Source organism: Grammomys surdaster, unplaced genomic scaffold (assembly GCF_004785775.1).
Source record: "Grammomys surdaster isolate TR1022 unplaced genomic scaffold, NIH_TR_1.0 187, whole genome shotgun sequence".
Lineage (NCBI taxonomy): Eukaryota > Metazoa > Chordata > Mammalia > Rodentia > Muridae > Grammomys > Grammomys surdaster.
In genome coordinates this window covers 9,909,934-9,924,260 of record NW_021604632.1, presented here as the reverse complement: position 1 = coordinate 9,924,260, position 14,327 = coordinate 9,909,934, and the positions used below count along the sequence as shown (strand labels likewise).

The 14,327-nt window shown below is 47.4% G+C and overlaps 1 protein-coding gene across 1 annotated transcript in view; it reads right to left on the bottom strand.

Annotated features, from left to right (window-relative positions):
• Positions 1-3,867: 3,867 nt before the first annotated feature.
• Gfod2 (glucose-fructose oxidoreductase domain containing 2) overlaps positions 3,868-14,327 on the bottom strand; it is a 12,017-nt gene continuing 1,557 nt past the window's right edge. Inside the window, exon 2 of the mRNA XM_028768588.1 lies at positions 3,868-5,392. Coding sequence (XP_028624421.1) covers positions 4,494-5,392 — 899 coding nt within the window. The 3' untranslated portion in view covers positions 3,868-4,493. The remainder of the gene's footprint in view (positions 5,393-14,327) is intronic.

Below are 14,327 nucleotides of genomic sequence, written 5' to 3'. Positions count from 1 at the left end.
CTGTCTCAAGGTAAGATCTTGGGGTCACTACTGGCCCTGTTCCCTACAAGGGACTCTACCTTCTCTATTGAGAGGGTCAGTACCTAGGCCTGGACCTCAGACATCTCCAGGTAGGACCCTCAAGTTCCCCCTGCCTGTGGTCTCTGATCTCATAGATTCATGCCATAATCCTGCTGCACACAGAGTACTTGCACTCTTGATGATGTCACTGTCACACTGCCACAGAGTTCCTACACTCTTGATATCTCTATCCCTCTAGCATCGTGTTCTTCTTACCACAGCTGCTTTGAAACTCTTTAATGGCTGTGTGGAATTCCCTGATCAACCAAGCTTTTTTTTGCTTTCATTGTGTATATGGGGTTTTCCCTGTCTGCTATGCCTTTGTTTCTTCATCCCTCTCTACCTGGCTAGCACATGCATGACCTTGATACACACACCACACACACACACACACACACACACACACACTTTCTGCTAAGTCAGGAAGCACTGCATTGCCCTGAATTTGTAGCATATTTTTATCCCACTATCAATGTGAATTCTATATCTTCATTAGACTGTGCACCCCTAGGTCACACATTGGGTCGCACCTACCTAGTGGGGGTGCCCATCAAAGGCCTCAAGGCATAGAGGCCAAAGTAGAGGAAGATACAGAGGTGGCAGGTACAGAGTAGCTAAAGACATCTTAAGTCCACCAATTCATGCAGGGCCTCTGGAATACTAGCCCAGCGTGATCACTGGGTGGGGATGATGCAGGTGCCAGCAGAATGGGCATGGTACGCTCTCCTAGCATCATTCCAGGCTGTTCCCTCCATTGCAAGTTTTTCTAGATGCTTTCTGGCCCACAGCAAGGTCACCGACAAGCCGTAATATCAGGCCATTTGTCTCTCCATCTGCCTCCTGCAATGATTCCATCAGGTGATACTGTCTACAGGGGCCATGCAGACACAATCTCACCTACTGAGATGATCACTCATGATCTGGGATGTTTCAGAGCTAGACAACTGAGTTTGACTTCCTTATTTTATGACTGAAGAAGTACATGCCTGCAGATATGGCTTTTTGGTAAACTCTGGGGGTCCTGTCCAGAGTTCTACACCATCTGTGGACCAAGGGACTCTCGTCTGCTGTGGCATGACTCAAGTGTCCCAACACTTTTTCTTTCTGTGCTCCAGGGCTGGAGTGGCAGGGATCTAGTACTATAAAGATAGTTCATGTTTATGCTTAGAGGACAATTCCTGAGGCCCAGCCCTGTAGGCATGTCTTAGCAGGGTGCATGATGGACATGGTCCACTTTCCTAGCGTCATTCCCACAGAGCCAACAGGACAAGCATTGCTGGGTTAGATGCTCATGGAGGAGCACGGATGATAGGTGAGTACCATTTACCCTAGGGAGAAGTGATGCCAAGACAGCTTCATTTCTGGAGAGTCTTGCTGGCCTGAGGTAACCCTGGGACAAAGCTGTCTGGGTATGGATGAGGCGCACAAGAGGCCATGGCTAGGGACTCAGGCTGCACCCGTGTGAAGGAGTGTGAACAAGCGGGAGGGCTAACTACGATAAACTATTGTAGCCTAAGGAAGGTAAGAGACTTAAAAGTGAGAGAAAGGAGTCAAGCCCTACGGACCTCTAGACTGAGGATACAATGTAATCTCTTTATGCCGAGAACCACATCTTATTTAGTTGCTTGCAAAAACAGCATCAAAATAATCTCCTTGCCCTCCCATGTCTTGCTGCATATCTGCTTCTGTGCAGTGCTTGTTTTTAAAAACTGAGAAAACTAAATTTTTGCTAGAAGTCTGTCATCATGTAGACTAGAAAACATGAAGCCCACAAATTAGGAGAATGGCCAAAGGTGACACTGTACATCCAGCCAATAATAGAGAGTGCCTGAGACAACAGATCCGGAGATGACCCGATGCAATACAGCTGAGTTCTCTGTCCCCCCAAGTGCAGATCGGCGGTGTCCTGGGGTCTGCTTTTCTCACAGCCTGACACTGTCGAGAGGTTGCTTAAGAAGCAAAGAACAAGGAATGAGCTGTCGAGGGAGGAGTCCACTAATCCACTAATCCAGAAGTGGCTATCATGACTGGGTGAGTAAAAAGCCTAGATTTGCTTGGAAGTCGAAGACATAATAGGTATTTTGGAAGTTCTCATCTGGCTAGAATATATCAAAGGGGAGAGAGCGCTAATCCAGAAGAAACTTCTACCTAGATGTATAGTCCTGGGAGCGGCTGCCTTCTTCCAGGAGGGGGCGCTGCAGGACAAATCTGGAACTAGTTTGACTCACTCACCCCTGGGCTCTCAGCTGCAAGCATCTGGGCCATAAAGGCTCAGCTCACCTCTTCCTCGGTGACTGCAAGTTCTTGTTCCAGAGAGATGGAAAGTTGTCAAGGATTTAGACTCTGAGAGATGGCCTCAAAGTCCCTGTGTTTTCATAAAAGTCATCCTGCCCCATGTCCACTAACCACCTGCTCCAGCACTGGGAGACTGGGAGTCATTCTCTGAGCATGAACCTCTCTAAAACCTATGTACCACTTCTGTGTCAGAAAAAAAAAATAAACAAACAAACCCACTTTTTCATCTTTGGTCTTTCTGGCCAGTTTCAACTTAGGCGGGATCTTGGCATATTAGTTAGACATACAAGGACAGCTGGAGCTGAGGTAAGCAGAATAGAAATGGGCAGTCTTGTTTAGCTTCCTGAGGGTGGGCACTATGCAGTGCCTTCATAGTTCGGGCCAGGCTGAATCCTGCTGCAGGTTAATCAATGCCTAGGTGTCTGAGAGAAGGTTCCCCAGTGTTGGTATAAGGCCAACTTAAGGAGCTAGAGTCCTGACCTAGTAACTTTGCCTCTCCGCTCCTCCTGGTCAGAGATAGTGGGCATAGATTTTGTTTTGAGACATGTTCTTGCTATGAACCCTTGGCTGAGCTGGAATTCTCTATGTAGACCAGGCTGTCCTTGAACTTGGTTTACTCTAGAGGACCAGCATAACAACAGCACTCCAACCTTACTTTACCTCACAAAAACGACGTTTGAAATCAAGGACAGCACATGGATACAGGGCCAATGATTTCTACAAGTTGGGCCAAGAGGAAGAGGAAGGCCTCCCCAGGCCTCTGTGGCAAGGAGCCCAAACAAGGAGGAAAACTGAAGAAAGACAGGCTTCACTGAGACTTCACAATCCAGCAGACTGACGAGGGAAACAAAGGGGGCAGAAACTTCCTTCTTCAAGCCCCACCCAGCTCTGACCTGTCCCTAATCTACAACAGCCAGTTAATAAGCACAGCTGGTGACTTGTCTGCTCACTCAAATAGTGCCAGTTAAACCTGTTCCAAAGGGTGGCACAGGCTCCTTCCTCCTTAAGCTCCTCCCCTGAGGGCTCTCCTGGAGCCAGGCACACCATAGTTTCCAGAACAGAACCCTGGGGCTGGAGATGGCATAGTAGTTAAAGGTTCAGTTCCCAGCACCCATTTCGTGCTCCAGGAAATCTGATGCCATCTTCTGGCGTCTTTGTGTACCTGCACTCATATGCACACACACAAACAGACACATACACATACACATAAGTAAATAATAAATTTAAAAAAATAATAAAAGAACCTTTCATGACATCCAGGCTAGGAGTCCCTGGCTCTCATCCTGTCTTCTTGGAATGGCAGGTTTGGCAGCAACCTAATAAGGAGCCTCATATCCTCTCTGCTGCAGATATTTGGGGAGCTTTTGCGATTCAGCCATAAGCTAAGCCATAAGCTCAGAGCTGCTGTGAAGCCCATGAAGAAAGGAAGGGAAACAGCAGATCTACAGCCATAAACAAGCCTTCCATTATTAAAGAAACCCAGCCCCAAACAAACGACCACACACCATGATGTCACTTTTTTTCCGACTTATTTACTGACATTTCTCAGATGTTCTACAGTTCCCCTTTGTCTCCTCTCTGCCAAGTCAGGGCCCCTCCTCCCTAAAGTTATGCATAACACAGAAACTCCTTTTCTCCTGGAAGGGCTTGCAAGGGGGCTGAAAGGGTCTGATCACATGGAAGGGTGGGGGAAGATCCCTAAGGGATGACCTGTCACCCTCTCCAGTCCTGAGATGCCCTGGTCCAAGACAGACTTCTTGCCATCTCCCCTTAGGACTCAACCAAGCTAGTTCCTTATTGGGCTTTCTCATCCTGTGAGACCACAACTCAGCCGGAAGAGCCCACAGATTGACCTTCACTGGTCCTGCTCGCTGGCAGAACCGCAAGGGGCCAGGCTACAGCCCTGTCCTGCGCACACTGCTAGCCTAAGCTATGACGGCAGGAACGTTTGCTGCCTTGCAAGTCTGAGGAGTCAATGACGGACTGACGGGCTTTTTCCTTGGCCACCTTCAGTTGGCTCCTAACCCTGGCCCAAGCTGATTTATTAAACAAAAGACACCGTGTCTCTGCTATAGCCAATCAGTTCTCAGTGCCCTCCCTGACCCCTCCGCCCCATGGGAGGGAGCTCATGTGCTGGTTCACAGGTTGTTCCGCTGAAGTGTTTCACTTAGGTTCTGGTTGGCATCCGGCTCCTCCGTCAGCATCTCCACAGTTTCCCACTCCCCAGATCGGCTGGACCTTTTAATGGCATCTACCACGCTCTGCATATACAGTCCGTCCTCAAATGAGGCAGCCATAGAGACAGGGGTGCGGTCCCAGGTACGGCGATCCCCCTGCCCCTGGAAGGACTGACGCAAGGCCTGAACCATATAGACCATACCTTTCAAGTAAAGCAATGGGACATCCTGGGGACCCAGCTCAGGGAGCCCTGCGCCCACAGCCAGCGAATCTCTCACAAGCAGCTCCTCCTGTGCCGCAGAGTTCTTCTGCCCATAGAGGTCGGCTCCCCGCGCAACAAGGCGCCCTGCCGAGCCCACTATCATGACCTCATGCACAAAGGCACCTGGCATGTTGAAGTTGAGTGTCACTGTGCTGCACACCCCCCCACCCATGAGCATCTGGAAAAAACAGAAGTCATCACTGGTGACATGCCGGATGCCACGGATGGTGGCATTCTGCCTCACAAAGGTCTTGAGGAGACCATGCACCTTCTCGGCTTTCTGGCCAGTCAAGTGAGTCAACAGGTCCACGATATAGGTACCCATGGTGTGCAGGCCCCCGCCACCCATAAGCTCATCACATACCCAGCCATAGCTGGGGCTGAGCAGGCTCCCGGAGTAGACGCGGGCGTCACAGATCATCACGGCCCCCACGTAATGCTCCGCAATCAGCTGTTTCATGCGCACGAAAGCAGGCAGGAAGCGCAGCACATTCCCCACCAGGCTCATCAGCTGTGGGTAGTAGCGAGATGCAGTCACCATCCGGAAGGCGTCCACGGATGTCGCTGCCTTCTCGCACACCACGTTCTTCCCAATTCCTAGAACAAAGGATAGTGGGAAAAGTTCAAAGTTCCTTGTGTGTGTGTGGGGGGGGGGGGGGGGGGGAAACAACATTTTTTTTGAGACAGGTTTCTCTAGGTAGCTTTGGCTATTCTAGAACTCACTCTGTAGACCAGGCTAGCCTCAAACTCAGAGATATGCCTGTCTCTGCCTCCCAGGTGCTGAGATTAAAGGTATGTGCTGCCACCACCACACAGATTTCTTTTTCAAGCCTGACAAGGTGGGATATGCCTATAATCTCAGCATTTGGGGTAGGGGTGGGGTGGAGGCAGGAAGATCTGGATTACATAACATTCGGTAAACACACACACACACACACACACACACACACACACACACACACACCTCTCCAAGGAAGATGACCTAGGAATGTCGCTTATATAAACAGTTGATCTAGAGGAGAAGGAGGAGACTTGGAACACATTGAAAAGGTCTCAGTGCCGGGCGGTGGTGGTGCGCGCCTTTAATCCCAGCACTTGGGAGGCAGAGGCAGGTGGATTTCCGAGTTCGAGGCCAGCCTGGTCTACAGAGTGAGTTCCAGGACAGTCAGGACTATACAGAGAAACCCTGTCTTGAAAAAAACAACAAAAAAAAAAGGTCTCAGTAACTCCAAGAGTAAGTCCTTCCAATAGAGTGTGGTGGGTACTGGGGATGGCCGGGACCAAGGGAGGCCTGACAGGGGAATTCCTGGGGCTAACAGAGTGGGGACAAAGGGCATGCAGAGAGTGGGTTGTTGACTTATGTCAAGACTTTAAGACAGGGAATCACTAACATCCTGGGTGCACACCAACACACAGACACAGGAAGATTACATGGTATTTAAAGTGATAATGGAAAAGTAGCCAGACAATAGACATCACTCCCTCCAAGCCAACAGGTGGAGATGCGATTCAAAATGGGGATCTGGAAATTCTTTCCTCAAATCTTCCCCATCTAAATTTCTTGGGTCAAACGTTACTGGCGGCACCTCATACACACCACTTTTCAAAAGATGTTGTGTCTGTGTGGAGTGTGCAAGTGTATATGCTTGAATGTGGAATGAGTGTGGAGCTGGTCACACAACGCACACCCACAGAGGCACAGCTGGCCTGGAACTCACTCCGTAGACAAGGCTGACTTCAAACTCCCAGAGATCCCCCTGCCCCTGCCTCCTGAGTGCTGAGATTACAGGTATGTACTGCCATATCAGGCAACCTTATTTTTTGAGACACCATTTCTCACTGGGTTTGGTTACATTGCCCAGCCAGCAAGCCTCCTCTCTCTGCCTCCCCCGTTCTACGATTTCTGACATGTGACAAGGCTCTATGCCTTGCTTTCTGTGGGTGCGGAGAACGCTGGGAATCCTCGCTCAGGTTCTCGTGGTAAGTCCTTTATTGAGCCATTTCCTCCACCCCTTATATCTAACCACTCAAGACCTGTGGACTTGGTCTTCAAGCTGCACCCAGAATCTAAGCCGTTCTGACCGCCACTTTTTTCATTCAGGTGGTCACTGTTTTGTTTTTTCTGGATTATACCAACGGTCATTTCTTAGAAGACGAGACAGGGGGCTGGAGAGATGGCTCAGTGGTTAAGAGCACTGATTGCTCTTCCAGAGGTCCTGAGTTCAATTCCCAACAACCACATGGTGGCTCACAACCATCTGTAATGGGATCTGATGCCCTCTTCTGGTGTTTCTGATCATAGCAACTGTGTACTCACATTCATAAAATAAATAAATCTTTAAAAAAAAAAAAAAAAAGACAAGACAGGAGGATCAGGAGTTCAAGGCCAGACTCAGCTATCCCCAAAGCCATTTAATTGCTCTGGCACCCTCCTGCCTTCTCACAGCACGACAGACAGTCAGGGTAGTTCTGTTTGAACTTGTTAACAGTTTGCATCCTGTCATTCTCTAAAGGCCACAAATCAAAGGTTTGGTCCCTGACACTTGGTGCTACTGGGCTAGGAAACCTTTGGACAGAAGCAAGGCCACTGGAGGTTGTGTCTTAGAACGGGCTACTGACCATTTCCCTGTTCTTTCTCTGTGCTTCCCCGCCACCAGGTAGCACACAGCTTTGCTCCTAAGCTGGATCGGGTGGCTCACACCTGCAATCATAGCAACTGGAGGTTGAAACGGGAGGGCCATGAGCTTGAGGCCAGCCAAGACTACACAGTGAGAGCCTGTTTCTAACCGACACACAGGACAGTCTTGTCCCACTACTTGCTCTTTGCCTTTCTGATCTCCCTCACAAGGGTCCAGAGAAGATATAGCTACCACCATGGCTAAATGGCTAAAACTTCAAGCAAAGCAAACCTTTCCCCTTGAACTCACAGACAGCCTCCTGCCTGCTGCCTCCCAAGTGCTGGGACTATGGTCTGACACTATTCCCTCACAAGTCCTTCCTTTCCTTTATGGATCTCAAATATTTTGTTGCAGTGATGGGAATCAAACATAAAACTTAGTATGATTTTCAGGTGAACTTCTCCCAAAAACCTTTCCAATGGATTTACATCTCAATCAGAATAAAAGTCAAAATCCTGGCCCCAGGCATGGTAATACATGCTTGTAATTCCAGCAGTTGGGAGAGTCAGAGACAGGGGGACTGCGAGTTAGAGGTCAGCCTTGACTCCACCAAAGGCCTTGTTTTTAAAAAGAATTAGGGCTGCTGAGATGGCTCAGTGGGGGTTTGGGGTAAGCGTTTGCTATGTAAGCCTGGTCACTTAATACAATTGCCAGATTCTACAGTAGAATGGACTCCAGGGAGTCTGCTGAGCCACCCACCTACCATGTACTCTGTGGAACAAGCACATCTGCAAACACACGCACACACGCACACGCACACACACACACACACACACACACACCACAAGCACACACACATTCATACACACACCCCAACACCCTATATACACATATATAATAATAATAAAATTTAAAAGTACAAACTTGCCTGGCTTATTAATTCAATTCCAGCCTGGAAATTCATAGAGATCCAGTCTTAGAATACAAAGCAAAAGAGGCTTAGCTGGGATTCAGCCCAGCTCTTGCCCAGCATGCTCTAGGGTCAATACCCAGGCACTGAAAAAACACAAAATCCTATTAGTGGTCTACTGATAGGACCTTGATTTCTGACCAGAGACCCTTCCAGATTTTTCCTTTAGCACTTTGCCCTACCATGGTCCTTCCTCTGCTCACCCTGTACTGGCTGCTCACTGGAGATGGTGCAGCTGTGTTGAAGAGCCTTGTGGTCAGAGAGAGGCAGTGATTGTTAGCATCAAAGAGCGGACAGGGAGAATCAGACACCATCATATCCAGGGAAGTCTTGAGAGGGACAACTTAAAGGTCTTGATTCTGATGGAAGACCATCTTGAACAGCATGTGCTCCTGGGCACCCAAGAGCCATCCAGACGACCCTCCTGGTTCCATAGGTGCTGCATGGTTTGAGGCAAACCATGATGTCCCTGTCCTGGGTCCTTACTGTACCCCACTGCCCTCTAGGTATGCAGATGTGCAAGGCCCCACTGTTTGCTACGTTGGTTTACGCATGCTTTCTGAGTGCCTTCGGGTGAGACAAAGAGTAGTATGCAGATGATTTCCGGTGGTTCACTACTGGGCACTGCTTGTCCTGATGGATGGATTTTGTCCACAGAATCCATGCTGCCCACAGGCTCAGTATGGTCATCTTCCTCCCAAACACTGGTTGCCACTGACTATAAATCTTGTAGAAAAAAAAGAAGGAGGAGGAGGAAGAAGAGGAGGAGGAGGAGGAGGAGGAGGAGGAAAAGAAAAGAAACTCTATACAAATGACCAATGTCTCCCATGATGGATGGCCTCCAGTCAGCCAAATAGCCAGAAAAAGTGCCAACTATTAGTGGTAAACTTGAGCACTGGGACCAGAAATTTCTGTCATCAAAACTTTTCTCACTTCACACCGAACGAATGGCAGCCCCTGTCGATGCATGTGAGTTTTGTTTGGGTTTGGCTTTTTGCCTTTTTTTTTTAATTGTAAAATGAGTCAACCCAGCTTCTAGGGAGGATGACTGACTTAACTGAGGTAGCACAGGTACAGCACCTGGCTTGACACAACTGTCAGTGGCTCACTATTTTTACCGTCATCACAGGAGAGGATGGGCCAACGCACTGTACAGCAGAAGGCCTTCCTGTAACTCACGACTTAGAGGATTCGCCAGTGCCACAGTTTCCAGGGAAATAGTTCCTGTGTTTACTATTTTGAAGTGCTTTTTTCTTCTTTTGGGGGAGCATGGGCTTGAGATAAGGTCGTATTCTGTAGGCCAGGCTATCTTCAAAGTTAATCTCCCAACCATCCTGACCCTCAAGAAGTCCACAGGACATTTATTTATAATGGAGTCTCGGGCCTGAACTCTCAGAATGCTAAATCTTTCTGCTACAGCAAGAAGCACCGTAGAACATGGTGCCACGGTGTCACGTCAGGTCAGGACACCCTCCCATCTCCTGCTCTTCTCCAGACAACTGAAGCTTCACACAGGTGCTGGCAGGATAACAGGACAATAGCTGGCTAGCTCACTATCACATGTCAGGGCAGGGAATGGTATGCCCAGGGCAGGGGCCAGGCTTTTGCATAGGGGCCCTGCAGGAGGGCTGCTATTACTCCTGCTTGTGGAGTTTCTCCAATGCTCTCCCACAGCTGCAATTTCTAGGGGCAACTGCCACTTGGCTGTTAAACACATGTGGCTGACCAGTGAGGTATAATTAGGTTCTCAGACACAAAACCCATGAGAGCCCCAGTTCTGCCCACCCAGGTGCTTCTTGTTCTACTAACTCTCTGCTCAGCTTGTGACAATCACTAAAGGTGGAAGCATGGGGAGGAACCCCCATTTTCAGCATGCCCAATAGAAGAGCTTTTGAACATGGAACCCAGGAGTCTTATTAGCATGGAAAGCAGAAATGTTAAGATGTAATCAGGCTCCTGTAAACACACTTCAACTTTCTGTTAGACTTCAGGTGTCTTGAAATACATGCGCATATAAGTTTATTCCTGGCTCTCCTTCCAGGAAGTCAAAAGAGGCTGAATGAAAACTGCTGCTTGCTTCCTGTCAGCAGAAGACAGTCCCTGAGAACGTTCTAAATGGGGCAGGGCCTCCAGCATGCTCAGTTCATATTTTGCCTTGGCCCCCATGGGTCCTTTTTACCTCAGGTTTTCTGGAGGGTAAACATGTTTCAAGCTCCCAGCCTCTACCTAGCTACAGCTCTCTTAACAAGGCCCACAGGAACTGTCCCCAGTTCTCCTCAGAACACGATCTTTGTTCCTTAGTAACACCACAGGAAGTGGGGTTCACAGGCTGGGTTCAGGACATCTGCATTTTTTCCAATCTCTATTGAGAAGTCTGAGAGTAAATGATTCATACGGTAGGGTGGGCGGGGAACCCAAGAAGGGCATCACTTTCATGTATTATATTTAATAAATCCAGGGAGATACATTAACAAAAATATTTTATTCATTATTATTGTATGTGTTTGTACATGTATGTGTATGCATGTATGTATGTGTATATATAGTGTGTGTACTGTATGTGCCTTGGTATACGTGTAGAGGCCAGAGGACAACTTTTTGGAGTTGATTCTTTCCTCTCATGTGGGTTCCAGAGATGGAATTCAGGTTGTCAAGCTTGCAGGGCAAGAGCCTTTACCCACCGAGCTGTCAATAGCTCCCACTTTCCTTTTAATTAAAAAGGTTTTATGGAGCTGAAGTGGTGGATAGCTTAGTGGTTAGAGCACTTGCTTCTCTCGAAGAAGACGTGAGTTCATTTCCCAGCACCTACATGGTGTTCGCAAACATCTGCAGTGCCAGTTCCAGGGCATTCAGCCCCCTCTTCTGGCCTCCTCAGATTCCAGGCATGCATATGGCATTCATACATAATACTCAGGATATAAAAGTACATTTTTTTTTTCTGAAATAAGATCTCTCTACATAGTCCTGGCTGTCCTGAAACTTACTATGTAGACCAGGTTAGCTTCAAACTCACAGGCATCCGCCTGCCTCTGTCTCCTGAGCACTGGGACTAAAGGTGTGCGCCACCAAATCTGGCTTGACTACTAGAAACTTGAGTCTGGAAACCAGCAGAGCAGGTGCTCACTCTTGCCTCCAGCCTATCTTCATTCTTTCCAGTCACATGTCCACATCAGCTCTCTGTCCACCAGCAAACTGGACCACACGGGCAGAACTGTAAATGTCCTATTTACCCAGTCAGTATGTCAAGTCCTGGGCCAAGCATTGGGGAAACAGTATCAGCCATGGGCTTAACTTGAAGACTTACACTTCAGGGGTTCAAATGACCCTATAATAAAATGTAGGCTGCACAGCAGGAATCTGGCCTGACCTGAGTTCAGGGAGGCTTTCTAAGGAACTGAAATCCTTGAGATTAAATTATCTGGGTCAGTCTGCTTGGAGAGCCATCTTTTGTTATCATACTAGCCCACGAGAAAAGAATCAGTAAACTTAACATGTGTGGATAATATATATATTATTAATATGTATAATATATAATATAAATATTATTATATATTGTATATATTATATAATATATATAATATATAGACATGCATATTTAATTTTAATTAATTTTATAAACTTTATTTAACAAAAAAACTTTAAATAAAACAAACACATCAAAATTAACCAGAGCCAAAGCCTATATCTATAGCTCAGGGAATTTCTATACAATTAATACCGCCATTCTGAACTTCACACTGCATTTTACAGTTTCACTATGGAATATATTTTTATGAACTTATCCATCACCAAATGTGAAAAATCCTCAGCAGAATTAGAACTAGAAGAACAATTATCTTTTTATCCTCTTTTATAGCTCAGACTGGGGAGCTGGCTCACTGGGTGTTTGCTGGACATGCTTGAGGACTTGAGTCTGGAAACCCAGCACCCGTGTAACAACCTGGTGCAGTGGCGTGTACAAATATCTCAGTGCTTAGGGCTGTGGGACAGAGACAGATGGGTTTACTGGCTGGCCAGCCTAGCTGAAATGGTCAATTCTAGGTTCAGTGTCTAAAAAAAAAAAAAAAAAAATTGGCTAGGGCTGGAGAGCTGACGCAGTGGTTAAGAATGCCTACTGTTCTTGCAGAAGACCCAAGTTCAAGTCCCAGCACCCACATTGGGTGGCTCATTGCTGCCTGTAAGTGCAGCTCCTTGGGTACCTGCCTGCACTCACATGTACCCCCTCCCCCAAAATTAGAAATAAAATTACCCAATATCAACCTCTAGCCTTTATATGAATCATGAAGTGGTACATACAATCCCACACACAGTATATACAAATGCACACCACAAACATAAGATCAAAAAATACTCTAACAAGAAGGAAAAGCAATTCTGCTTTTCCAAGACCTAAGTTATGAAGCTACCATGTCTTAAATTCCTGGGCCTCGGCTCCATTTCTGTCTTTTGTTGGGGCACTGGGGACTGAACTCAAAGCCACATACACACTGGCTCTTCCCTTGAGTTATACCTCTATGTCCCAGTGGGCCTCAGATTCAGAGGAAACCTTTGAGGAGTTAGTTCATTCCCTCCACCATGTGGAGGCCTTCAGTGTATAAGCAAGGCTGCTCCTGACAGTGCAAACACCTTTACCCACCAATCCATCTCACTGGCCCTTTTTCTTTTTTTTTTTTTTTAAGATTTATTTATTTATTTTATTTATGAGTACACTGTCGCTGTCTTCGGACACACCAGAATAGGGCATCCAATCTCATTACGGATGGTTGTGAGCCACCATGTGGTTGCTGGGATTTGAACTCAGGACCTCTGGAAGAGCAGTCAGTGCTCTTAACTGCTGAGCCATCTCTCCAGCCCCTCACTGGCCCTTTTTCTTTTCTCCTCCAAACACAAATTTTCATATATCCCAAGCTGTCCTTGAACTCATAACACAGCCAAAAAATTATTCCTATCCTACTGCCTAAATGCTAGGACTCCAGGTATTTACTGTGGAGGTTTTGTCTTTTACTGTCTATTTTAATGCTAAGTGCAGGCCCCCAAGACTTAGAGTCTGCATGTAGTCCCTGTGACTACATGTCCCAAGTTATTTCTGATTGGTGAATAAAGATGCCAACAGCCAATAGCTGGGCAGAAGAAACATAGGTGGGGTTTAGGTTTCCTAGGCTTGGCGGGGAGGGAGGAAGAGAAGGAAGAAGAGGAGGAAAAAGAGTTTCTTTAATTGACAATAACATTACTATGTGTCTGTGACCTCATCCACTGCGTGCATCAGAACCACCCAGGAAGTTTGCCCAGAGTGTGTGGGGCCCACCCCAGAGAGGCAGAAAATCTGAGGTGCTTGAGAAATTTATCCCAGGTGACACTGCTTCTTTGGTGCTACTGTGCAGGGACCCTTGCAGTGCAGGGTGGGGAGTGGGGTGTGGCAGGTGGGGTACGATGTATGACAGCGGACAAGTTCTGTAGGAACACACAGCGGGTGCTGGACTAGACACTGCCCAGGGCACCAGCAAGCCTCACTGTTCTTTTACTTTATGTGTGCAAAGGCTAGAAGATATGGTTCTACTAACTGACATGGGAAGAAGGGAGGATGACGAAAACCTCTGTGTCACATATGTCCTTATACCTGCAAGTCTGTGTCAGTGCTGTGTGCCTTCACTGCTGTCTCCACCAAACTCTTTCTCTTTCCTAGGCTTACAGTATAACATCACAACCCATGAAACATGCTTAGGTAGACGGCAGCTGCAGGGAACTGTGAAAACGTCTCTCGTGCTCCAGTTTAAAGGAGCTTAGCTAAAATCAGACGATTCCACCAGCTACTAGTGACTGTCTTGTCTTCTTTAGTTCTGAAAAGACTGCAGGTACAAAGCTTAGAACCTTAATGAAAAACAACAGTAACACAAAGAGAAAGAGCAAGGCAGACAGATCCAATAACAGAAGGAAAGAAGAGGGG